Source organism: Amphiprion ocellaris, chromosome 10 (genome assembly GCF_022539595.1).
Source record: "Amphiprion ocellaris isolate individual 3 ecotype Okinawa chromosome 10, ASM2253959v1, whole genome shotgun sequence".
NCBI lineage: Eukaryota > Metazoa > Chordata > Actinopteri > Pomacentridae > Amphiprion > Amphiprion ocellaris.
In genome coordinates this window covers 24,336,845-24,363,849 of record NC_072775.1, presented here as the reverse complement: position 1 = coordinate 24,363,849, position 27,005 = coordinate 24,336,845, and the positions used below count along the sequence as shown (strand labels likewise).

General features: G+C 38.7%; 1 protein-coding gene across 16 annotated transcripts in view; it reads left to right on the top strand.

Annotated features, from left to right (window-relative positions):
* The window catches only part of LOC111576972 (band 4.1-like protein 3), a 66,234-nt gene that overhangs the window by 11,020 nt on the left and 28,209 nt on the right, over window positions 1–27,005 (top strand). For 9 of the 16 annotated variants that reach the window (XM_023282991.3, XM_023282980.3, XM_023282986.3 and 6 more), the window contains exons 1-7: window positions 3,084–3,242; window positions 12,950–13,146; window positions 16,545–16,688; window positions 24,626–24,730; window positions 25,036–25,078; window positions 25,192–25,267; window positions 25,488–25,706. In XM_023282991.3, coding sequence (XP_023138759.2) covers window positions 12,961–13,146; window positions 16,545–16,688; window positions 24,626–24,730; window positions 25,036–25,078; window positions 25,192–25,267; window positions 25,488–25,706 — 773 coding nt within the window. In that variant the 5' untranslated portion in view covers window positions 3,084–3,242; window positions 12,950–12,960. Of the gene's footprint in view, window positions 1–3,083; window positions 3,243–12,949; window positions 13,147–16,544; window positions 16,689–24,625; window positions 24,731–25,035; window positions 25,079–25,191; window positions 25,268–25,487; window positions 25,707–27,005 lie in introns of those variants that run through there. The other 7 variants (XM_023282989.3, XM_023282988.3, XM_023282990.3 and 4 more) reach the window with 4 other exon arrangements.

Sequence of the window (27,005 nt, the reverse complement as noted above, 5' to 3'; positions counted from 1 at the left end):
TTGCGCACACACACACACACACACACACACACACACACACACACACACACACACACACACACACACACACACACACACACACACACACACACACACACACACACACACACAAGTAGGGGGCAGCAGATGTGTTTTTGAGTCATTATATACATGTACTCACTATTTGCTGGTTTTAACATGGCGTGGAAGAATATGATAAAGCAGTGGATACAGTCATGTTGTCTTTGAGAAGTCTGAATAAGATTCAGCGTCAACAGTTCTAGTAATTTGTACCAAACTCTGTGCTGAAAGTAGTATTGTTTTATGGCATTTGTCCAGGTTGTTTTCTCCTAACTAGATCCTTGCTTGTGTTGTATCTACTCTCAGATGTATATCACTTTGGATAAAAGCATCTGCTAAATGAAACTGGACAACTGTAGAGTTGTAGTATTCAGATCCTGTACTACAAAGTAAATATCTAACATTGTTCCAAAGTGTAAAGTGTATAGTAAAGTGTACATAAAAGCAAAGTGTTCATTGTGCAGCATCACTGTCCTGTCAGCATTGTCAGATTATTGTTACTCATGCAATAACTTGCAAAAACCATTTTATAGCAAAGTGGCTGGTCAAAGCTAGCTCATTTTCACTACATTGTATGGTGTTGAAGAGTTGAATCTATTGCAGCTCAGCTGATAAGGGTCATTCCACAACTGGAGTTCATTTGGGCTTCAAAATTTTTGAAAAATGAACCTTCTCTTATACAATTTTGTGCTACATATTCATCAATAATAGGTAATAAACTATCAAAGGCTTGATTGGCTCAGCTTACACATCAGTGGTACCATTTTTCATTCCATGTTTATTTGTTGTTTGCTAACCCTACTCTAATCACAGTAACAGGGTTGCTAATCAATGCTAATGTTAGTTTTTTCTTAGGAGTAGAAGCTAGATATTTAGCTAACTGTTACTGCTGACCAAGAGGACAAACTCACTGATGGAACAAAGTAAAAAGAATTTGTCTTATCCTGATAATATGCATAACAGGGCTGCATGAGGTAGAGAGAGACATTCAATCAAGGCCGACAATGTTATGAAAATATGAAAAATAGAGGAGAGGACATAGCTTTGCTCTACCCATTCTTTTGGAAAACCGATGTTAATTCCAGCATATCATGATGTGATTCACTGTTTTCTTCTTCTTCTGCCAGTTAAAAAGGTTATGCTAACAGGGTTGGGTGCATGTGGTGGGACACACATTCCATGCATAATAATTATTTAAAACATTATCTTTTTTCACAATTACAAGAGACATCAATGAAAAGAATAATACCCGAAAAGGAGAATTAAATTTCATTTTAACTATTTTATTTAAGATTCAATTTGGTCATCAGAGGGGTGGGACAAGACAAAAATGACATTCTAAGGGAAACTCCAGACTTGTTTGGTATTTTAAAAAATATTGTCAAACATTCTTTCTCCTATTTTTTTTTTTTTTTGAGATCTGGTCTCAGGACAAGTAAATTTACACAACAACTGCATGTTTTAGTATTTTGTACATGGATTATTTGAAATTTGATGGGTGGAACATAAAATGTCCTCCAATTCTGCAATGACCCACATAATCTAATTGCTATTTTTATAATTGAAATATTATTAGAACATAACATATATGTCATAATAATATCAGCAATTGGCCAAAATGAGTTGGAAAACATTCAACATATTGGTTATCAGCAAAAATCTAATATTCTGCATCCTTCTTTTTTTTTTTTTTTTTTTTTACTGTGCACACCACGCTGACTGAAGGTAGTCAAATTTCTGTGACATGGCATGATTGAAAATGTACAGGTGTTCTGGTGTGCAGATAATTAAAATCAAAATGTTGTTTGTGGTTGTGTTTACATTTGGTAATTTTGACTTAAAGTCATGTTTTTGTCAGTAATTTATAAACTGTAGGCAGTAACAGTCTGAAAATCGGATTAATTATCCAATTTGGTCAGTTTTAGTTTTTGACAATTTTATATAATATAATAAAAACAACATTATAGGATAGTAATACATTATAATTATAAAATTATGTAATAATGGTATTGTTTGGGAAATGTATCTGTGGCTGAAAGGACAAAAGTAAGATAGTTAGACATTGTGTTACATATGTTAATGACATTCCTTTTTTCTTTTCTCTTTACTAAAGCTAAATAGCTAGACTCTTCTCCTCTGGGGGTCCCCGGTGGTGGAACGAGTTACCAAACTCTATTCGATCTGCAGTCTCTCTCAGTCTTTAAGAAAAGACTAAAAACCCAGCTCTTCACTGAACACCTTTGCACTTGACAGACTGCCAAATAAAGCCCTCTTACATCTGCACTGCCTGTAGACACCACGGTCCTATTATCACACTTGAATTTGCTTTATGGCTCTTATCCACGTTGTTTTCTCCTGACTAGACCCTTGCTTGTGTTGTATCAGATGTACGTCGCTTTGGATAAAAATGTCTGCTAAATGAAATTGTAAAATTAAATTGTAGCACAGATGAAAAATACCTTCTGCACACATTTCTTTATCCAAATGCCCATGACTGATCTAACTGTTCATTCCTGAATGTAGTTACCTCTAAAATCAAACTCAAAGTAAAAATAGAGATCTGAACCTTGACTGACTGCAATTCGGTCCCACTAGGAAGAGCTGAGGGTATACAGCCATTTTGTCTTAAAGAGAGCAAATTCAATCTGTTAAATGGAATTGTAGAATTGTAGAAATGTAGAATTGTAAAGCTACAGTGTCTTAAATTGTTCAGAACCCCTTCTTTTACAATGTGACATGCCTCTGAATAAATTAGGTCTAACTGTATAGTTGTCTAGACCAGCATGTTTAGTAGAAATACCGCAGAAGTGTACCTAATGACTTGAGTAAATGTACTTCCGCTGATTCAGTTTCATTTAATTACATTTCCATAAATAGGCTCGACTTTCACAGCCTTTACACACGAAAAACAACCCTCTTGCCATTAATTGCACCACTGTGAGTGTTTCTCTGTGTGTGTGTGTGTGTGTGTGTGTGTGTGTGTGTGTGTGTGTAGGTGTGTGTGTGTGCGTGCTGAAATAATGCCCGGCTGTCCTCATATCCCACAATTCTACTGTGAGCTGCACAGTGTGTCTGATAGGCCAGTGAGAGGGGAACTGCAGCAGAGTAGCACCGCTGTCAGGAAACACAAGCCCACTACGAATGCAACTCGCATACCCAGCTGTAGGAGGACGGTTTGACTGGTAATAACCCTGTTTTTGCTGCTTCTCTTTACTAACCTTACGCCGAGGCTTTCTTAGCAGAGATGCCCGCTTTTCATATCGCACAGTTCTCTGTATTCCCTCTTCTCTTGCTATATTCTGACCGCACGACCACCACGTCGCCGTGCAGCCGATGACAGACAATTAACATTTAAATACACGTTTACTGTATTCACTCAGGCGGAAAAAAGTCGAGTGGACAACCGCGGTAGAAACATAAGTTCCTTTTTTATGCCGCTCTGGTTTAGCCTGGTAGCCTTTCGGTGCGTAACATAATGGCGAGGTGAGGTTTCTCTGTGAATGTGCTGCTTCCAGCTGTGGCTATTTGGTTGCTAAAGTCAAGGCTTGGATGAGTATGTTAAAGGAACGGGGGGCTAACGTGTTTTACTTTCGAGGCTGGAAAACTGGTGAAACAACACGACAGAGATGCTTTCCCGACCTCTAATTCACCGCGTTGTACAGGAGTGAAGGACAGCGCTGAGTCACCGGCATACACGGTAGCATCTGTGGACGATGAATGGATTAAAAGTGTTCCATTAGCGGACGTTAAGACGACAGACGTGGGTGTTTTTGATCTGCAGTGCGGTGGGCGTGGTCAGGACAGGATGACACGGCCCGGATCCTCTTTTAGCAGCCGTCCATCCTTGCAGGCATGCAAGGCTGGAGTCTGACATGACAATTTGATTAAGATGCACAGTAAGCTACTGCTGCAGTAGCACCGAGAGGCAGAAGCATTGTGGGCCTTGTTTGCGAGGTTTCATAGAGAGAGAGAATACACATCTGGCCATAGCTTCAGCTTGCATTGTTTTGGAATATGGAGGTAGAGTTCTTTTTCTTCCACATTACCAAAAATAAATAAAAAACGCTAACATCTCGTAATATACACTACCGTTCAACAGTTTGGGGTCACCCAGACAATTTCATGTTTTCCATGAAAACTCACACTTTCATTGATGTGCTAACATAATTGCACAAGGGTTTTCTAATCATCAATGAGCCTTTCAACACCATTAGCTAACACAATGTAGCATTAGAACAGGAGTGATGGTTGCTGAAAATGGGCCTCTGTACTCCTGTATAGAGATTCCATTAAAAATCAGCCATTTCCAGCTAGAATAGTCATTTACCACATTAACAGTGTCTTGACTGTATTTCTGATTCATTTAATGTTATCTTCATTAGGGAAAAAAACCTGCTTTTCTTTCAAAAAGAAGGACTTTTCTAAGTAAGCCCAAACTTCTGAACAGTAGCGTATGTTAGGAAGCTCTATGACACCATATGAAGTCTGAAGAAATGCTGTACCTTTATGCAGGTAAACAATGAATTCAGGTTTATTGTTTTACTCCCACTAATTTTTATCACACAGCTAAACAATGCACAGCACCAGGCTCTAACCTTAGACACTTGATTCAGGTGCGGAAACACCCCAAATATATAATTAGGTGACTGAAATTTGAGTACGACAGAGGCAGAATGGGATTGTATATAAAGGTAAACATTTATATAAAGGTAAACATAACTCTGCCGTGTTCCTTGGCAGAGTTATGTGATGATCGGCATTGGTTTGTCTGTTTGTCTGTATGTTAGCAGCATTACTCAAAAACAGACTAACAGATTTGGATGAAATTTTCAGGAAAGGTCAGAAATGACACAAGGAACAATTGATTAGATTTTGGCAGTGATGCAGCTTATAATCTGGATCCACAGATTTGTTAAAGATTTCTCTATCATTGTGAGATAGCGGCACAACGTCACTGTAACTATGACTACAAGTGAACACTATGTCAGCTGCCTGCTGATGATCACATGATTGCGATCCTACTACAAATCGACCACTCCAGACCACGAATTTTTGAAAGATTTCATCCGTCATAAATCATACAACTGAGCAGCCTTGGTGGAGTACTGCCCTCTCCGAGTGCTTTTCTTGTTTTTTTTTGTTGTTTTTCTCTTCAAAATGGCAATAAAAATTATAAAGTACAATACCTTTTTTTTTTTTAGAGTATAATAGATTCTGCAGAATAAAATAAAGGCAGTGGTAAAGCTTTTCATTGATTCATGTTTTGAGAATTAGCTTATTTTTACATTTATTATTAGCTTATAATATATGTAACATATTTGAATATTTCTTGACAAGACAACCAACTTGACAATTGAGTTTTTGGATATTGTGACATCTGTTATTGATGTCTTGTTCGCACTTGTGTACTATACAGGTGGATAAGAGAACGGTAAGTACATTAATAAGTACAAAATATATTTTAGACAAGTAAAACCTCTAGATTAAAGTAACCATTAGGTGGAGTCCCATTTTTGTAGTATAAATCATTTTTTTCCAGCCTATGCTAAAGTCTTAGCATCAAGGCTTGAGTATTGCTGAGTGAGCATAAAGTAATCCAAAAGAATTAAATACAAGGTTGCTGTAGACTTGTCGCAGCTCAGGGAACCAACCCAGAAGGTCATTTTAACCCCCCAGACGTTATTAGCAATGAAGTCACAGCTGATTTACTGATTACCTGAAGCTAATCTTATAAAATACTTAATCCCTTCAGCCACTCTAAAAGCAATTTAAAAATTAGCTCCTCCGCAATATACAAAGATTTAGTTGTAATCTTTTACATTAACAGAGGATTTCCCCTCCATCAAACGAGCAATACAACTGGACTGAGATACTCCAACAAACATGTATTGCCCTTCTTCCACCAGACACGTTGGAGATGCTTGTGCTAGGCTTTTACCAAAACCAATCCCGACCTGAAGTAACTGCACAATCAACAGCCACATGTTGGTAATAAAGTGTACAGTTAAGATGAGATAACAATAAGTTAGTTGGGATGTCTGTTGAATCCCTGAAGGTCTCTCTGCTACAGACAGTAATGCTAAGAATGTAAATGCTGCTCGCTGACAGGATTTATGTCCTCTTCAGCAAAAATGCTCTCTGCTTGGAGTCACCTTCATATGACTGGTCTCCCACTGCCAGATTCTGCTGTTGGGTTACAGAGTGTCAGTTGGGTCTGCGAGAGTCTAACCTAAGGATTTTTGAATTAAAAAAAATCAAATATGCAAACACCTTTTTTAGGTCTTCTGAGACTGGTTGCATGGAAGGATTTTAATCATTTTAGCATAGGATGATTTGAATGGCTTTTACAATTTCACACATTTTTTGCTTGACTCGGACCTTTTCAGCAGTATTGGTGAAGCTTACATTCAGGTGAAGACATTATGGCCAGAATTACATTCTTGTCATCTCCTCTGAGGTCTAACACAGCTACATTTTAGCTCTGCCCATTCCACCCTTTCTCGTTTTAACTATTCAACTATTCAAAGCATTTAGCCATTATATATCTTCTTCAGATTCCTTGTTTTTATTGAACAACAAATACTCAAAAAGATTTTAAAAAATTTACAACCTAAGATAAGCAAAGGCAGCTAATTCTCACATTGATATGAAAGATGGTACCCAGAAAATGCTAATATTTTACCTGAAAAAAATTATTGTCATTTACCTCTATATGCCTCAGAACTAATGTAATTGTTAATTGTTAACAACAATAGCTATTGGAAATCACATTCTTGGAAAAAACCTAGCAATAATTTAGTTTTTTTGGGGGGTGTGGAAGTTAAAAAAAACACTTTAGGGACTTGTAACGCTTCAGCAGAGGTGTCTCATTTGAGCGGCCAAACCAGTTACATGGTATCCTGTTACAGTAACTGGGTTTGTGTGTGACAGCTGTCAGCCCTGTGGCCAGGCATGAGATGCATTGCATATACCGCAGGCCTGGTTGGGATGGGTTTTGACGTGTCAAAAAATGCCAACCATCCCTCTCCATGTAACCTCCATAAGTTGCTAAGGGGGTTTTGGGTGTGGGGGCAGGGGTGTCAGGGATGGGCCCAGCTGTGGTTTACTCTGGCTAATGGCACTCAGCACAGATGGCCATTCCTCATCTTCCCATATAAGAGTGTGTGTGTTTGTGACTCTGTGTGGACAGGCCACTGTCCAACAGGGTGCATTACAATCACAAATGGACCTTGAAAGGGAGGTTTGCATGCATGGCCAGTACCACAGTATTTAGTCTCCGTGATCAAATATGTAATGTAGCTACATGCTGATAAGCCTCAGCTGCACTTATGCAGTGGACATGAAAATCAACTGCATTGTGTTATTTAACCATTTTATATAAATATGCTTTGATTGGTGTGTTCACTGACAGACAGTTAGATTAATTAGTACACATGATAAAGAATGGGCAAGTAATATTCACCCTTCAAACTCTATAACCAGGCAGTGGGTTCGAAAGGCATGTTTTCTTTTAAAAAATGCCAAAATTCAAACATTTGTCAGAGCTCAAACTGTATAAACAGAACAGATTTTCAACTTTATGACAGTGAATGAAATACTCGTCTATTAGCTGCTGTGTGAAAAGCTTAAAATTGTGATCATTCATAAAATATCGATTTATTGTTGTTGTCTCCTCTAAAAATTGACTATAAAAGAAACTGCACAGATGACATTCTGTAAAATGCAAATTATTCTTTATTCCTCAATGCAACTGTGAGTCTATTTGTGACTTGGCTACAACTAACAGTCATGTGACAAAAATTCTGTGACTATTTGGCTTGAACTGGGCTAAACTGCAGACTGTGCTTCCATAGACAAAACAGGACAGACAGGGGACAAGTATGAAAACAACAACAACAAAAAAAGTGAATGATAAATGTCTAATGTAGTATGAGGAATCACCATTTTTTCCAGTATTGAAAATGCTGGAAAATGCCCATTTTTTTTTCTAGTGGGCACTAGTATGTGTTGATTCCAGGATTTTTGAAATTATGTAAAACAAATAATGACAGAAATTCGAATTTTGTCTTTTTCTTTTTTTTGTCATTCTAACTGTCTCATACGGCGAGAGAGGAAAATTTTGAATTCTCTTTACTTCTAGTCATGGTTTTGCTGTTTCAGTTAGGTGCCTAACTTTATATTGCAGTGAGGAATAATGTGACGGGAGGAAAAAGGTGCCGGGTTCTTCTTTTGAAATTACTGATGCCATAAACGCATGAGTAAAACTTCCCTTTTGCTGAATTACAATAACTGCTACAATTTAGATCCAGTTCCCAGTTTGTAAAATACACATTTGTTAAACTATGATGCAATAACTCTCTTATCAAACCTTATCTCTTCACACATTTCTATCAGCAAAGAGCAATGAAAAACCTAAAGGTAGTAGCTTCTCATTTTCAGATTGGAGGTACAGATTGTGAACCTGGTAGTTGTTTTGCCTTTTTAGCCAGGAGGTGGTGGTAAGACATATTTGGGTTGTGGCGGTTTAGCCTTCCATTACTTGTTGAAAGGTAAACCTGTAAGATTTCGTAAGGTATTTAAAAGCATATGAAGCTGATGAGAACTTTAATAAAACCCCATCTCTTCCCCTGTGTACCAAGGATTTTCCTGGTAAAAACTTGCCAAACACCAACTGTTCACGTTAAACCTTTCTTACCCTGAGTTGTTGAATCTCTGTCAAGCAAGGTTAAACACAACACAAGCAGAAGAAACACTTGTTGATTTATTGAAACATATTACTCTGTCTTTAGCTAATTCTTACGCTCAATATGATGAGCCTGTATTGGTGCAGTCATCTGCTCCCGTGTCAAGCAGTAATCCAAGCTATTAAATAAGTTGTGAATACAGCTTTATGAATGCAAAAAAGTATGTGTCAGTACATGGTGGACCACACACAAGGCTACTGTGTGGGCTGTTGTGTGGCCTTGTAAAGAGGGCCTGTCACCAGTGACTGAACGTATTCTTCCTCTGTTTCTATGGTGCTAAGATGTTCCTTTCCTCCCCTCCTACTATAGTTCCTGTTTCATAGGGGGTTACGAGATGCAAAGGTTAGCTGTATGTGGCCATCCTCCTGTCAGCTGATTACTGAGCCACTTAGTGGTCTTTTATAATTTGCTTATCTTCACATTTTTTAAAGCCACGGTTGGAATTTGGATCTTATGACTTCATTGCTTCATTGTCATCATTGCTACTTAGAGCTGTAATCTAGATGTGGTCATCTTTATCGGCTTTTTTATATCATCAGCAGTTACTAAACTTGAAAAGTCTTTGATCAGCATGTTGCATTCAGTGACCTTTGGAGCTTCAAACCTACACTCCAAATAGAAGATTTACAGTACAGAAACATCCAACTTCTGAAAAGTATACTCCTTAACCATGAATTACTGTATCAATGCAGTGTGGCATGAAGGCCACCAGCCTGTGTTACTGCTGAGGTGCTATTGAAGTCTAGGCTGCTTTGATAGCCTTCAGTTCTTCTGTATTTTTAGGTCATCTTCAGGTCAGTTGAGTTGCCTGGCCAATCAAGCACAGTAATATCATAATCAGCAAACCATTTGGTAGTAGTTTTGGCTCTGTGAGCAGGTGCTATGTTTGAAAGGGAAACCAATATCTCCATAAAGATTGTCAGCAGATGGAGGTGAAGTGCTCTAAAGTCTCCTGCCGGACGATTTGTTGACTCTGGACTTGATAAAACACAGTGGACCAGCACCAGCAGATGAAATGACTGTGGAAGCTTCACGCTGGACTTCAAACACTTTGGATTCTGTGTCTCTCCGCTCACACTCTAGGACATTAAATTCCAAATGAAATCCAAAACTTACATTTATTTGAAAAGAGGATTTTGGACTACTGAACAACAGTCCAGTTGTTTTTTTCCTCAGCCCAAATAAAAGCTCTTGACGTCTCTGGTTGAAGAATGTCTTCATATTAGGAATGTGACAGTTGTAGCTCCTTTACTGAAGAAGTCTATGCTTGGTGGCTCTTGATACACTGACACCAGCCTCAGTCCAGTGCTTATGAAGCTCTCCCAAGTCCTTGAATCATCTTTCTTGACAATCCTCTCGAAGCTGCAGTCATCCCTGTGGCTTGTGCACCTTTTCTTACCACACTTTTTCCTTCCAGTCAACTTTCCATTCAAATAATTTGATGCAGAACTCTGTTAGCAACACACACAGACAAAAGAGAGAGAGAGAGAGTTATCGCTATGGTTATATTGGTATTTTGAAGCTATCTGTTATTATCTGAGTATAAGATAAACAAAATGAACATCACAACGCAGAGGCATGATTCGATCACATACCCCAGCTGTTAATACATGAGTTATGTGTTTCCGAGTGCTGTTCACAGCGAGACACGTGGAGTTGGAATTGGTTTTGTGGACCAGATTTAGTCTTCTAGAAAGCCTTTGCAAATTTTCTGAGACAAGTTTCCTATTATAGCTTGTAAGATATCTTGACCTCCAAAATGCCTGTGGCACTTTATAGTAATCAGTCCTACCCAGTGGGTTTTGCTGTGCTTCTCTCGCACTCCTTTTTTTTTTTTCTTTCTTTTTTTTGGACCTGCAGCTTTCCAATGAAGATGTTGCAGTTTTTTTGCTCAGCATGTCAACATTTTGGGGGATCATCTCAGGCTGCAATGTTGGCTTTGTTTATCCAGAGGCTGCTCTCCTTGGCCACGGCTGGAAGTCAGAGATCCTCCCACTTCGCAGTAAACATAGCCCTATAAATAGAGCACAGGGAGAAGCAGGCCAGCAGTAGAATGACAGGCATCTGTACTACAAACCCCAGACTATCTGCAGCAGAGACCCAGTATGCTGTCCCACACATACAACGCCCTCCAAACCACATCCCAGTGTCTAAGCCTGTAGCTACGGTTAGCATAAGGGCCCCAGTGTGATCTGTCCTATCTGTCATCTATGTTTGTCGAAACTGCCGCTCGATGTTTCCTCTTATTACCAGTTTTAGGCCCTTGGGGCCGTGTCTCTTGCTGGTATGCTGCTCTTCACAGGAGGAGAAGGTCATGCTATGAAAGATGTCCTGGGGTAGCTCAGATAGACTGGATTCCTGTGTGTAAATACTCAGCACAGAAATGTGTGTTGGGGTGGGTTTACTGTGATTATTTTCATTAATAAACAAGCATTTAGTTTTTTTTAAAAAAATAATTAGTTGTTTCAGAGCTGATTCTAAAATAGTAAAGTATTTCAGTTGTTTAGTGAATTGTTTCAATAAAGAGAAAATGCAGAGGATTATCTTGCTCCTTATTTTGGTTTCTCCAATGTAAAGATTTGTTGCTTTTCAGTTTTCTTGTCTGTAAATGAAAAATGTATTACTCAGAACTTTGAGCAAATAAACACTTGATCTCAACATAGCTGATAATCAATAATGAAGATAAATAGTTGCAACCTATTGTTTAGTCTATAAGATGTAAATAAACATATACCTTTCGCTGGCTCCTAAAGTTCAAGTGCCTAAACTACACGTCAAAAAGACAAAGTGACTCGGTTATTTTGTGGCAAAATCTGCAGAGCATCATACTGGAGCAAGATACATATATTTGACAGTTTCATTTAAATAATTACTGAAATGAATAATTCATTATTACATTTAGTCAGTTAATTTCCTCTTAATCAGCAATTTAAAATACTCGGGATGAATTAATGAGCTAATTGATTTAGTGATTGCTTTTTTAATTGGGCTGACTACATTATCCTTAATATGTAGATGCTTTTACAAGAAGGTGAGAGCACAACTGCAGCAATTAGTGAGTTATTTGATTAGTCAGTTCACTCAAAAATAATTCCCAGATTCAAAAATTTCATGCAAATACATTGACTGATACCAGCTTCTTTTATGGGCAGCTTATAAGTTCTTATCTTTTTTATTATTCATTCATTCATCATTGTATAGAGTGTGAGTGTGATTGTTTGTCTCCTGCGACAGACTGACAACCTGTCCAAGGTGTCCCCTGCCTTCGGCCCAAGTCAGCTGGGATAGACTCCAGCAACCCCCGCAACCCTAATGAGAATTGAGCGGTGTATAGATAATGGATGGATGGATGGATCATTGTATAGAAAGTTTTGGAAAACCCAAGACATGACATTGGACTTAAATACTTTTCTCACTATGTTCTGACATTTCAAAACCAAATGATTAATTTAGCAAAAAAAAAAAATCTGTTGCAAAAATAAGTCATTGTAGCAGTGTATGACACAAAAATGTAATCCACCTTTCCAGAATGTCAAATTCAAGTACGTATATTTTACTTACACCGATGTTCAAAAGTTTGGGGTCACCCAGACAATTTCATGTTTTCCATGAAAATCCACACTTTTATTCATGTGCTAACATAATTGCACAAGGGTTTTCTAATCATCAATTAGCCTTTCAACACCATTATCTAACACAATGTAGCATTAGAACACAGGAGTGATGGTTGCTGGAAACGGGCCATTGTACCACTATGTAGATATTCCATTAAAAATCCGCCATTTCCAGCTAGAATAGTCATTTACCACATTATCAATGTCTAGACTGTATTTCTGATTAATTTGTGACCCCAAACTTTAGAACGGTAGTGTATATTTTACTTGTATTTTATAGTTTGGAATTTCTTTGCACATGAACTCGTGCTTTCCATTATCAGCTGCTGACACCAGAGAGATTATTGACAAAGGAACCTGGGTACACCAAAGCCACTTGCATTTATTTTTTTATGTTGTCAAACAATATCCATATCTTCACATGTGCTTCATAGGGGAGCTTATCATTGGGCCTGAAAAGTGGCAGTACATCACTTCATAACCGAGTCATCTAGTTTTCCTCCCTCCCTTTCTCTCTTTTTTGCACTCCAGTGTTATTTACCATGACAACTGAGTCAGGCGCAGACTCTGAGGCCAAGCAGCTGCAGGAGAACAAGGAGACACAGAAGGGGAAAGGCAAAGCAGCATCCCAGCCCAGCCAGGCAGCAGCCGAACCCACCTCTCCACAGAACCAGCCGGAGCAGCTTCCAGCCGCAGCCGGACACAGCACCCCAGCCAGGAAAGAGCAGGTCAGCCTCCTCTTAACCACATGCATCCAGCTGTCACTTCTGTGGCAAATTGAATTGAAATGAAAGATCCATGGAATGTCACCCAGCATCATTTTCCTTTTCATGTACTTTTTTAAAATTGACTCTTCCCACAGCTGTAAAATATCTTAATTGAATCAAGCATTGTGTTTTCCAATTCAAACACTGTGCAAATCCCATTACATCTGAAGAAAACATTACACACCATTCATCCCTCTCCTCAATGAATTGTGTCCTTGTTAAGAAAATGGAAGTGAATACAGAGGGAGAGAAAAATAGTGACAAATGACCTCAGTGCCTGCCATGACAATTACAGCTCTGTGTCAGATGCATTTGTTTGAAAGAAAAGTCGTCTTTCAGTCAGTACTTCATGCTTTATTTTGAAAATAGGGAGAAAAGCACATTTGCCCCTTCATAAACCCACAGTGTTCGTTAATCTGACCGCAACTAAACATGTCTGAATGTGTACCCTGGGCACTTATCCATAAAAATAAAGTTGGAAATCTTAGTATCATTTCCATATTACAACACGGCATAAATGTGAACTGAGCAGCCACATTAGCAGATAGACATGCGCAAGCAGCGGTACTCTGAGTTGTATGAAGTGTTTTGAGGATGGATTTTTCCATATTACAGCGAAATATTTGCCCAAAAACGTCACAGTGATACTTAACACACAGTTTGTGTCCCAAAATCACAATCCACCTTGTTCGTGCACTTTGCTATGCAATTTCAAATCTATTAGGTAACGAAATGAAATGTCCATGATAATTAAACCTTACTGCAATTAAAACAGACACTAATAGCTTAAAGATTGATGATGCTCACTAGTAATTAATGCAATTCAAGTTTTTTTCCACACAAGATGTGGAGCTGAAGTGTATTTGTTCGTACTGTTTGGAACAATTTGCTCTGAGTTGGGGTTCTTCCTACAACATCAGACAGCAGCAGGAACTATATGCGATTCTCCAAAGAGAGAGAGTTGCGCACATTTTCTCATGAAATAACAGCGCTGGTAGCTTAATTAAATTCTTAAACTAAGAGTAGATCAGTCTGGACCAGGATCCCACAGCAACTCACACTATATCGGTCTACATGTCGTCACATCAGACAGATGGGATGTTACACAGAACGGCAGTTTGGTTTCTTGTTCTTTAGTACTATTTCTTCGTAGTTTGTTACAAACCTGCAGCCTCAGACAGCAGTAGGATCCACAAGCATCTCTACAGAGGGAGCTGCATGCATTTACGCATAGAGCAACAGTACTTACTTCATTAATTAGGCTCAACCAGAAATTATACTGACATGGGGAAAAGGACGATCAGGATCTAACAGAACTGTCACCCAGAGTCACAGTTTATCAGCAGCAATTTAATATTTTGTCACATTGCAGACATCTTCAGATTGAATCCTGATATGAACAATGAACAATTTAATGAAACACAATGCATAACTTTTTATTTAGTGAGTAGGACCTGTGACATAATGTATACAGTGCTCTAACACTGTTGTCCCCACAACAATAAAATCTATGAAGTGATTAGCTCAAAAGATTACTGTTCATTTTGCTATAAACAATTGTCTTGTCTGTTTTACATTTCAATTCTCACTTTCTTAATATATAAATTGTGGTTTGTTCAAAACCTAGCAGTTGCAGAGTGCTGTTCAAAAACTTCAAATTTTATTGAGTGTGGAAGAGAAAATGAAGCAGTCTTAATTCTGTTCTTCATTTATTTCTTATTTCTCGATTTCTCATTCAAAAAGTAACCACAAGAGGTTCCTTTTTTAAAACACACACAGTAGCACATCACATTGCAAAGGATATCCATCCATTATCTATGCACCACTTCATCTTCTGTAGAGTCACGGGGGGCTGGAGTCTATCCCAGCTGACTTTGGGTGAAGGCAGGGGACACCCTGGACGAGTTGCGAGTCCATCGATCGTCTCTACATATAGAGACAATCAATCACACTCACATTCACACCTACAGACAATTTCAAATCAATCAATATAAAATTTGTTATTGTGATAGAATTTGTAGCTATAACCCCCAGCCGTAGGTCACATGTACATATTTTGCACGTGCACACTACTGTCGAGCATATGCACTACTGTGCTTGTGGCATTGTCGCTTCACTGACACACGTTTTAGGTGCACACTCTTGTGGACTTGGGAAGATGACCCTTACTCTTGTGCACTCACAGATCCAGAAAGTATAACACTTTCCTAATCTGCACATGGGAATATCTTTGCTGTGCAGCTTTCTACTACTATTAATCAAATAGTGACTGAGATGTTTTTACTGTGATCAGAGTGAGGAGACCAACCCAGAGACTGAAGCAGAGCCAGGTTGCTGGAATGGATGAAAACAATTTTTAAAATTTTCTTCCTTACAGAACTCAGTGCTACTCATTTGGCTTACCTATGTTAGTATTCTTTAAACTTAGCAGCCCTTAACAACATTTAACAATCCTTGTGGTGCCACACTGAGAATCATAGATCATGTTCTACCATTGTCGAAGTTTTGTGGCTATATATATATATATATATATATATATATATATATATATATATATATATATATATATATATATATATATATATATATATATATGTATATATATTTATATTAGTCCTTTCTAAAATGTCTAAAGTTGCAATTTTCTTCTGTAGTTGAGCACTGCATCTGAATGCGTCCACAGGGACAATTGTGGACACTTGAGCTACAATAGATACTGTAGGAACAGTGTGATACAATGTTCACTGCCAGAATGAAAGAGGAATTAAATCCACTTTCTGATTAAGAAGAAAAAATGTCAGTGAAGAGGAAAATTGGATTTTCTCTCTTTGAGACAAAATAGCTGTACGCCCTCAGCTCTTCCTAGTGGGACTCGATTACATTCAGTCAGGATCCAGATCTTTATTTTTACGTAGATCTGAGAGTAGATACAACACAAGCAAGGATCTAGTCAGGAGAAAACAAACTGGATAAGAGCCATAGAACAAGTTCAAGTGTCATAATAGGACCGTGGTGTCTACAGGCAGTGCAATAGGAATCTTTAAATTTTTTTTGGCAGTCTGTCAAGTGCAAAGGTTTTCACTGAAGAGCTGTGTTTTTAGTCTTAAAGACTGAGAGAGACTCTGCAGATCAAATAGAGTTTGGTAACTTGTTCCACCACCATGCTCTGTGAACACTTTCAATCTAAAAGCATTAATTTCCTGATCAGCGTGACAATTATTCAGTAAAATAAAGGCAGAGACCTCTCACTGTTTTAGGATGTTTAATGATTAGGCCCAGTGCACAAAATATACGCATTTGTTATTGTTGTAACAAACTCAGTACTGTCCAGTGACCGTTGTTCTCTCTTTGTCTGCCAGGAACAGATAGAAGAAGATCAGGTATCCCACAGGTCATCCACCAGTCGTCTGTCCAGGTCTCCTTTGAGAGGAGTCAAGAAAGTGAAGATCATGCAGTGTAAAATCACCCTGCTGGACGGCTCCGACTACACGCTCAATGTGGAGGTGAGATTGTGCAGGTGGTGGCAGTTCTTTTTGTTTTGGTTTACCACAAAAAGAAATTAGCCCATCCTGGGCTCACACATGGTTAATATTATGAATAATACTGCACGAATTTGTCCAAAACTGACAAATTCAAGCTGTCAGTCTCAGACACCCAGCTCTTAGGTTATGTTATTATCAACACGTATGCTGCCATGATACCTTTCAAGATTCTGGTCCACAGTTGCTAACTAGCCTTGGCTATCTGGACCGTCTGTGCAGGGATGAGAGGGAGGCAGAGAGATGCTTTGTAAATTACATGGACCAGGCCGTGGTCGTCTTTGGTGAGGCAGCAAACACAGTACGCATTTGGAGAACTGTTATCCTGAAATTTGAGGCCATCTACACACTTGACTGGTAGTAGTAATTTCACCACCTGTGTTGGCATGCACTGCACAGTGACTAAGGCTACTAACTGCCATTTCCGATTAGCACTAATTCATCAGTGACATTTCCTAATTCTTCAGGATGCAGACCTTTAAATTAGCAAAATAAAATCACCCAATAAAAACAACCTGAGATGGCATTTTAACATAACACCCATCCATTATCTATACACCGCTTAATCCTCTGTAAGGTCGTGCAGGGACCACAGTCTGTCTCAGGTGGCTTAGGGTGAAGGCAGAGGACACCCTAGACAGGTCACCAGTCTATCACAGGGATACATAGAGAGACATCGAACTTAATTTAAAGTCTATAATTCAGCATGTGGCACCAATCGAGTTTAATTTTTAACAGCCTCAAAATTATGGTTGATTTTAGGGTAGCAACTTGACTTATCATATTGATATATGAAAGCAAAGGACATAATCATAAGGACCTGAATGACTTAAATAGTTTATGCCATCAGTCTTCTGCTGCGCCCAGGATCTCTATGGGTGTTAGTTTTATAATCCTTGGTCTGTTTTATTAACAAAATAAAACTGCTATTTTGACAACCCTTCTACGAAGCAAGGATTTCCATTTCCATTATCAAACTGCCTTATGGGATTCAGTTTTTTTTTTTCAAAAAGCTTCTCTATGTGTTCTTGAGAGAGAAAATATTGTTCAGTTCTTGCTTCAAAGCTCATCTGCTATCCAGAAATAAACCCTTTGAGACAAGAGCAGCCAGCAGTCAGTGAAAAACACGTGTCTTTGTGTTGTAAATGTGAAGCTCGCAGCCCCACTACCCCAGCAGTATGTCTTTTCTCATAACGTGGAAAAACTGAATATGGAAATTGGATGTTTTGGGAAGAAAAGAAATGGAGCGTGACCTGGTTGTTAATCATGCTGGGTGAAGTAGTATATAGAGTCATTATGTTCTTGGGTGGACAGTGTATCAAAGGAATGCAATGTTTTTTGTTATTCTGCTGATTGCTTTTTGACTATCTGTACCATGCATCTGGTCAGGTTTTTAAAAAAAAATCACACCTGTTTTACAACAGTATTGTGTCATATTCCTTTATCATTTTTTTCCTAATGGAGCACTGTGTACCTTTGCTTGAAACGCTTACTCTGATAATCTATTAATTGTCTAGCATTCTGAAATAACCCCTTCACAACATAATAGCTGCTTTCTGCCTTCAGACAGTCTTTCTTTGTGTTCAAGCATTAATAATTCAGGAATAAATCGGATTCTTTAACTTAGTTGACATTTTGCTTTCCATATTTCCTCCTCAACAAAACACAGCTGAGCCTTTCTTCAAGGATGTAAGAAGTGAAACGTTGTAAGATTCCTAAAATATGCTCTGGCTGAATGAGAGAACAAAACCCTTCTCTGCACATTTTTTTTCAGCAGATTCCTCCTCACCAGGGGTTTTAAATAGAGGGATTAACTGACTGTTTCGGTGGTGAGGTGATGTGTTCTGACTGTGAAATGGGAGCATTTGTTGGAGGGAATCAGTGTCATTGACTCAGTGTGTTGGCATGATTACTTGATGTCCCGCTGTGACACTGGAGGGATTTTTTTAAGGACATTAGAAATGGGGGAATTGGAGGTCAGTCTGGACTTTTTACCCTTGAGACAGACTCAGAGAACATTATGCATTCTTTGTGTTTTGTAAGCTTTTGCTGTATGAGATTCACTCATATTGTGAAAGATCTTGAAACATTATACCATTAATATTAAACTAAATATTGAGATTTTTCTCTTAAATGAATCTTATTGTCATGTGTGTAATAAGTGTGTTGTCCAACCGACAAAATTCCAAACATGAAACTGAAATCTAGTTGCATTCGAAAATGAACTGACAATTATTTTAAAGTAGTGGTCTAATTATAGTATAATAATTTATTACTGTTTTCCCAGGAAATTAGGGGACTTGCCAGAGAAACATCAGTTTTATTTCCTAATGTGGCTCAAGCTCCTGAACACTGGATCCTGGATTTAGTATAATGCAGCTCAGTAGCATTTTTGGATAGACTCTCCTTTGCCTGGTAAACTCGTATGTCTTTGAACTCAATAATTATATTTGGGCTGGCTTTTTTTTAAAGACGTAAGGTCTAAAGGCCAAAGAGATAATTCTTATACCAGCATCAGCTTGCTTTTTCAGAATTTGCTAAGTTAGTCCAGATCCACAGAAGACAATATAAATGTTGTTAGGAGATGAGGTAGTACTCCTGAAGACAAATACACTGATCTTGCTCTGTAAAACTGGGAATTTTCCTCTTTAATAAATGGAGTATCACCTGACAACAGCTAAATCCGACCTATTGGTATCCTCTCAGGCCTGTACTGTGAAATTTGCTCAACTGAAGAACACAAAGATTCTTATTTTATCAAGTTATACTTCCTAATTACCTCGGTGAATATAGTTGAGCTTGTATTGTATTGTACTGTATTCACAAAGACCTTCCTAATTATTAGTTAATGTATTGGGTTCACCTCAAAAAGGTGATGATGCATCTCAAGGGTTTTATTCTAGAATAAAATTGACTAATCTCCTAAAAACACTCACGAAATATAGACTTAATAATTTGTGTGTATTAGTCTTAACAGTCCCCCTTACTTACCATCCTGTAATCCCCCTGTCCTGCCATCCTGCTAGGACAGTCGGAGCCAAAACCCACTTTACTGTGTCCCAGCCCTGACACCCATTATATGAGGAATGCTTAGAACTGACTTCAGAATAGACCGTATTGGAGAGCATGTGAAAAGAAGGGACCAGCAGAATCAGACAGAATAAATATGTGGATTACTGAAATGATTGCCTATTCTGTCCAGAAAACCTGAGATGTTCAAAGCATTTGCTCCCAAAAATATTTAATCTGTAGCCGCGTTGTCGGGGCTGTATGACAGCACCAACACAATCGCTAAGCAAAAACAGCCCAATACCATTACTCAAAATATACATGTTTGGAGAGCAGTACAGCATGTTGTCTGTGTGCTGCATGTTGGGGTGTGTATGTGCTGGTCTGGATTAAGTTTAGTAGGATTTGAGTTTAAGTAAATGATTGCATTTGAAACAGTATTTTTCCAATTTGCTTGCAAAATACATCTGCCCAAACTTGTGTTTCTTGATAAGATTGCTTATCTTTCAGATACTTAAAGTACAAGCCAATCTACAGAAAAATATTTGACCAAAGTACTAGCTCAAAGCAGTTATAAAGCAAAAATGACAAAATTCACATTCACTACTCCCAGAGCTTTTTATACATGATAATTTAACACATTTTTGTCATTTACTTTTGTCTAAATTGAATATATTTCTATGTTAATGGGGCAAAACAAGTAGTGATTATAATGTGTGTGGTTATTTACCTAAAACATTGCACATTTCTTCCCCAGGTGTATTAGGCTGAAGTTGGCTATGACCCCATTGTATGAGTGTTCTTTGGAGTGCGACCCCTTTCTGTTTCTTTTCCTTCTTTTTTTTTTTGGCTGTGAATCCAGCAGCTGTTCCTCTGAGGTTTTGTGGATGTGAATGCTAGTGCATTATTTTTTAATTAAACATTTAAGTAATAAAATAACAAAAGTGAAGTAAATGCAAACAGATAAATGAGCAACTTTAGATTGACTCGGAACATTTGAGCTGCATAGTTATGTCTGAATAGCAGTTTTGTCTGCTTCTTTTTAATGCCATGGCACAATTATTTTGCTACAAAATCAAGCTGTGCTAACTGATGCAGTGGTGATGCAGTAGTCACACCTGGTGCTGCTTGCAGCCTAACAATACCCATAACCAGAGTAACACTGTGTCCATGGGAATATTATTTATAAGTGACTAATTGTCACTCCCTGACTGAAAAGCTTTCATTATTACTCCGCCAAGGACTGTAGCAGAGTTATGTGATGATCACCGTTGGTTTGTCCATCTGTTTGTCTGCCTATTAGCAACATTATTCAAAAACAACGGATTTGGAGGAAATTTTCAGAGAAGCTCAGAAATGACACAAGGACCAAGTGATTAGGTTTTGGTAGTGATGCAGCTTATAGTCTGGATCCACGGATTTGTTAAAGATTTCTGTATCATTGCGAGATAGCGGCACAGCTTCACTGTAACCATGACAACACGTGAACACTACGTCAGCTGCCTGCTGATGATCACATGATTGCGGCCCTACTACAAATCGACCGCTGCGGGCCACACTTTTTTGAAAGATTTCATTTGTCATAAATCATACGACAACTGAGCAGCCTTGGTGGAGTACTATGCTCTCTGAGTGCTTTTCTTGCTAATCATTGCAATCATGACAGTAAAATGCAAGAGGCAGCAAAAAAGGGGCTAATGTGTTGCCTGGCCACTTACCACAGGACTTGTCATAGCTACCAATAAGGCACATTTACAATCAGACAGACTATTTTTTCCAAATTTGAAATAACATTCAGTTATATGACAACTTCCAGCAGCTGAAGGTGAAACAGCAGACATATGCTCGGTTATTTTATCGTGCCTGACACCATAATACTGTTGAGGTCAGAAGACCCTCAGATAATTGCCAGGGAGTCCTCTTCCCTCCTCCCAGTCCCATGAGAAAGCGCTCAAGAGTATCAAGATTTGACATTTTTATCCCCCATGACATTGTAGTTTCCAGCTCAACTCAATTTCCCCTGTGGGGAAAGATGTCTGTCCTAAGTATTTCCTGTCATTTTCTGTGACACAGAACTGCTGAACCTCCTCCTCTTCACTCCAAAGGGTGTTAGATCTCAGTGAAGGAAGAAAGCGAATCCTACATCTCACTGTGCTATTGTTTTTAGTTAATGTCTCATTTTTAAAAATCCCTTGTAGTACAGATTTATAGCTTTATCCTAACTCTAAAGTGTATAGCAGTGCATGCTACATGTTTTCTTTTAAATTAGTGTATTATAATTATATGAGATAAATGACTGGTGTTTTTCTCTGTTTTTGTTGTAAGCTGTATTGTTTACAACATTGTAGACCTTCGGCTAAAGACAGAAAGACATTTGATGAAGTTAGCACCAAGAGTGAGAAAATATGTTGTCTTATATTCTGTAGGTCAAGTGATTTATTCAGAAAATAGTCAACAGATAAGTTAATATTGAAGATACATGGTTTGACTTTAAAAGCTCCTCTTTCTTCATATAAGCATTGCAAATATTTAAACTTGGTGTGGCTACTGCTGTTGTTTACTCTCTCCATTTAGATGAGAGCATCCTGAAAATTGATCAGGATTGATGGGTTCTTTTCTAATTTGAGATCAGTTTACCTTCCAGTTTCCTGCTGTTTTCTTTTTCTGGAGTGACCCAGAGGAAGGCAGAGTGCCTACCAGATCAATCAGCTGCATCTGTTACTCTCCTGCCTTATTTTCTTTAGATGCCTTAGCTATCTGTTCTACAGCTGTTTGATCCTGAGCAGGATCCTGAATGGTTTGCAGATCACAACCGTTTGTGTATGTCTGTCAGCCAAGCAGCCGTAGTCTGACATGACTGATGTTCTGGTAGCATGAGCTCTCTGTCACCGGCAGCTTTGTGAAAATCACGTGTGTGTGCATGTATCAAAGCCCATGCTACTACTCCAGACTTGCAAATTTGTGCGTTTACATTCTTGGAGGCCTTCATTTGATAACATATACGTGCTACTCTGCTTACATGTGACTGTGACAGATACATAGACACGCTGGTGGCTCCTGCTGCTTAAATAAGCTAAGGCGGTGGTTTAATGCCTGTCCCACTGCAAGAAGCGTGCTTTGACTCTGTGTCGTGGCGACTCAGTACTTAAAATATCCTATGCGAGCCGGCTAAATGAGTCTGTCAGGTGCAGCCTCGTTAAGTGGGGGAGACGACAAAGCCTGAGCCAATGGCATCCATCATTCAGATGTGTATTCGATTGGTGTAAAGCACTCACATAGCTAATGTTCACTTAAGCTCAGGAATCTGAAGGTGTGTTTATACCATAAGCTTTACAGACGAAGGAATCAATACAGATTGGCCCAGTTGGTCAATTTTGACTCTGATACCTTGAGGGTTAACCCATGCTGAAACGATGCTGTCATGCAGTAGTATAGTGTGCTGTATCATCATGTTGATTTTATTAAATGAGGTTTATACTCATTTAAACTTTATAAATAAAGAAATTTTCATTTTATTTAAAGGCCCCATATTGTGTCCCATTTTAACAAATTAATGAAAGTCTCGCATATCTTTCTGTTTTATTTATTTATTATTTTTTAAGTTTTTTTTTTGGCAAGAAGCAGACAGGAAAGTAGGGAGAAGAATGGGGGGAAGATCTGCAGCAAAGGGCCATGAGGTAGACTCAAACCCAGGTCACTGCGTCGGGGACTATAGCCCCTGGTTATGGGTCACCCGCTCAACCAGCTGAGCTACCTGGGCGCCGTGTCTTCATGATTTTGAGCTCAAAATATTACCAAGACTGGGTAACCCCTTGTTTTAGCCCTGCTCGAGGCAAAATGTTTCAGTGTCTATGGCTTTAAATCCAGCTGAACGGCTGCTGTCCACGCCCCCTTCAGGTAGAAGCCTCTCTGTGTCTGTGACTGACAGCGCAGAGCAAAATAGTTGACAACTCAGCAGTTGATAGAGGCATGAATGAGAGTGTCAGACTAAGACATTCATCAATCCATCTATATACCGCTTAATCTTCATTAGAGTTGCAGGGAGGCTGGAGTCTATCCCAGCAGACTTAGGGTGAAGGCAGGCGACACCTGGACAGGTCACCATGACTCACAACACAGACAAACAATTCACACTTATTGACTATTTAGAGTTACCAGTTAAGTTCCCTAAATATGTTTTTGGACTGTGGGAGGAAGCCGGAGAACACCCACGCATGCACAGAGAGAACATGCAAACTACATGCAGAAAGATCACGGGAAGGCCGGGATGCGAACCGAGGATCTTCTAGCTGCAAGGCAAAATTGCTAACCACCAAGCCACTGTGCAGCCCCAAAGACATTCAGTCTGTGATAATTTTACATGCTAGTGTAGGTCAATTCACAGCACAGCCATTGTATTTACCCTTTGCAAAACAGTTTGTCAGACAATCTTGTGTTGACATTTAGTGTCGATCGGCTGCATTTCAGTGACTTTTTAATACTCGTTCTGTAGTCTGAAAACAGAGCCAAAACATATGTAAATGAGAACAACTTTATTGGAAATTTGTGTGGTCTAAAATACAGTATATGTGAGCACAGAGAGCAGGAGAGAAACAAACGGAAGAGTTGCACATGATTTGACCATGCATGAAGAACCTCAGCCAAGAACCTCCTCTTTCAGCCAAAACAGAACATTTTTTATGCTTTGCTTGTGGTCGAGACATTTGAGAGCTGGCTAAAGCAAGTAAATAAATGATGGTCCTCAAGGCAGCTGTTCATTTTGAAAGGCTCACATCAGAAGTGAGCAGTGAGGGTGCAGGATTGTGCAGATTTTTCCTAATGAAAAGAATAGTACACAGATCTGCCCATCAAATGACTCTGCATTCAGTGTGCTTTGTTCTTTCTTCTCACAGAAACGAGTCAAGGGCCATGTGCTCTTTGATAAAGTATGTGATCACCTCAACCTACTGGAGAAAGACTATTTTGGCATCACATACAGAGACATGGAAAATCAGAAGGTAATCTAAAACATGTTAATCTGCAATTAAATGTGTTAATATTCATAATAATTGCCATTTTTTAAAATGTAATTACAAAGTAGGAAAATAGTACAAGTGCGTCTTCTACTGTCATAGTGAAATTATAAGATAACTCTACTAAACATGCTGAGCCTTCAGTGTTTGTTCAAGACAGTGTTTGAGTAAATTCCAGGCATTAATGTCCTTGGACGGTGAAGGTCTTCTCTTTCTGAACTAGGGTTCTTAGTAATTTGCTTGTGAATTGGTCGTGCTAAATGCTTTGTATCTGTGTTTGTCTGTTGCAGAATTGGCTGGATCCTTCCAAGGAGCTAAAGAAGCAGATCAGGAGTAAGTGCAGGAATCCAAGAAAATCACTGTCGACTGTTTTGTTCTTTAAAACCAAGTGAGGCGTATGCAGTTTTAAAAATGCTGATTTGAATATTTTGATATCTGCATGTCAGCTGGTCCCTGGAACTTTGCTTTCAACGTGAAGTTTTACCCACCAGACCCCTCCCAGCTGACCGAGGACATCACAAGGTCAGTTAGCATTTTTATCTTCTTCTTTTGTATATGTATTTTAAATTTCATTTAAATTTTCATTGCATATCTAAAGTTGTAGACTTTTAAATGATAAATAAGGTATTTATAAATCTGAGAATGCTTGCAAAGAATCATATAAGAAAATCCAGACAATGGAAATAAATAACAAAAACAAAATGACTGAGTAGTTTTGTCTTCTCTCTTGTTCTTCTCCCAGGTACTACTTGTGCTTGCAGTTAAGGGATGATGTAGTTTCAGGTCGCCTTCCCTGCTCCTTTGCCACCCACACGGTGCTGGGCTCCTACACAGTGCAGTCTGAACTTGGAGACTACGACCCTGAGGAACTGGCCAGTGACTACATCAGCGAGCTGCGCTTTGCACCCAACCAAACCAAAGAGCTAGAGGAGAAGGTCATGGAACTTCACAAGACCTACAAGTTAGTCTCTGCATCATTTCTTAACTCTGAGCTTGAATTTTCTGTACAGCTTTTGATACAGTCCTTGATCAGCTATACATACAGGTGAGCAGAATCATGTTATAGAGAATTAAACATCTACAAAGTTACAGATGTGAGAAAGGATTCATTTATGACAGGTGTGTCAGACATGTGACCCGCAGGCCAAAACCGTCCCAGAGCGTCCAATCTGACCCGTGGGACGACTTTGCAAAGTGTAAAAATTAGCTGTAAATTTTGAGTAATTTCTAGTTGTTTTGATCATAAAGTAAAATATTATATCGTTCAGTTCCAGATACCCGTGACTAAATGTTTTGTGTCTTTCTGGATACTCTGTTTTTTAAAGAAATTTGAGGTTGTTCATAGTGTTTTGTTAAAAAAGATGGCTCATTAAATGAGCATTTTCAGAACGTGCTTTTTTGCACTGAAACAAAGGGAAAAATTTGGAATTGTTGTTATTTATAGGTTATTATGCTCTGATTTCACTGGTCCAGCCCACTTGAGGTAAAATTGGGCTTTATGTGGCCCCTGAATTAAAATGAGTTTGACACCCTTGATTTAAGGTATTTATCAGCTTAAAGCTTTTATCATTTGGATTTGGGTGGTTGACCGTAAAAGGACTTAGATGTGCTAGTAAATAACATACCCAACTGTAAATATGAAAGTACGGTTTTGGATTGCCTCTGTTGAAATGATGCAACTATGTATATGCAGTGTTTGACAAACACGATCGACAGATTTGTTTTTGCAACATTTTTTACATACAGTTTTTTCTACTGTGGTTTTGAATAAAGTTAGTTTATAATTAATACATTAATGCAACAGCTTCAAATCAGTAAGTGTACCTGAGTAAATGTTGATAATCTGCAATATTAGCATGTTGTGGAAGGCAGCAAATCTGCAGATATTGGATTTGTACTTTGCTATAAATGGATCTAGCAGGCTCTCCTTTGTCTGAGCCCCCCATTCTCCCTGTATTACAATGATTTGTGTGTAATTTGATACAGTCCTATTTAGTCCGGTGAGTGCAGCAAGGCAATGACAGTGCCAGGATTAGGATCTCAGTAATGACTATCTATGCTAAGAATGGATTCACTTATGTTTCTCTGTTGAGCTGCAGCTAAAAGCATCCATACAACCAACCGTTTTCCAAAATCTTTTATGCAACAATACCATGAATTATTCCTGTTACAACATCATTGGAAATGGTTCTCCCTCGCAAGTGTTGCATTGGTCAGAGATTATCCATCCATCCATTATCTATACACCGCTTATTCCTCA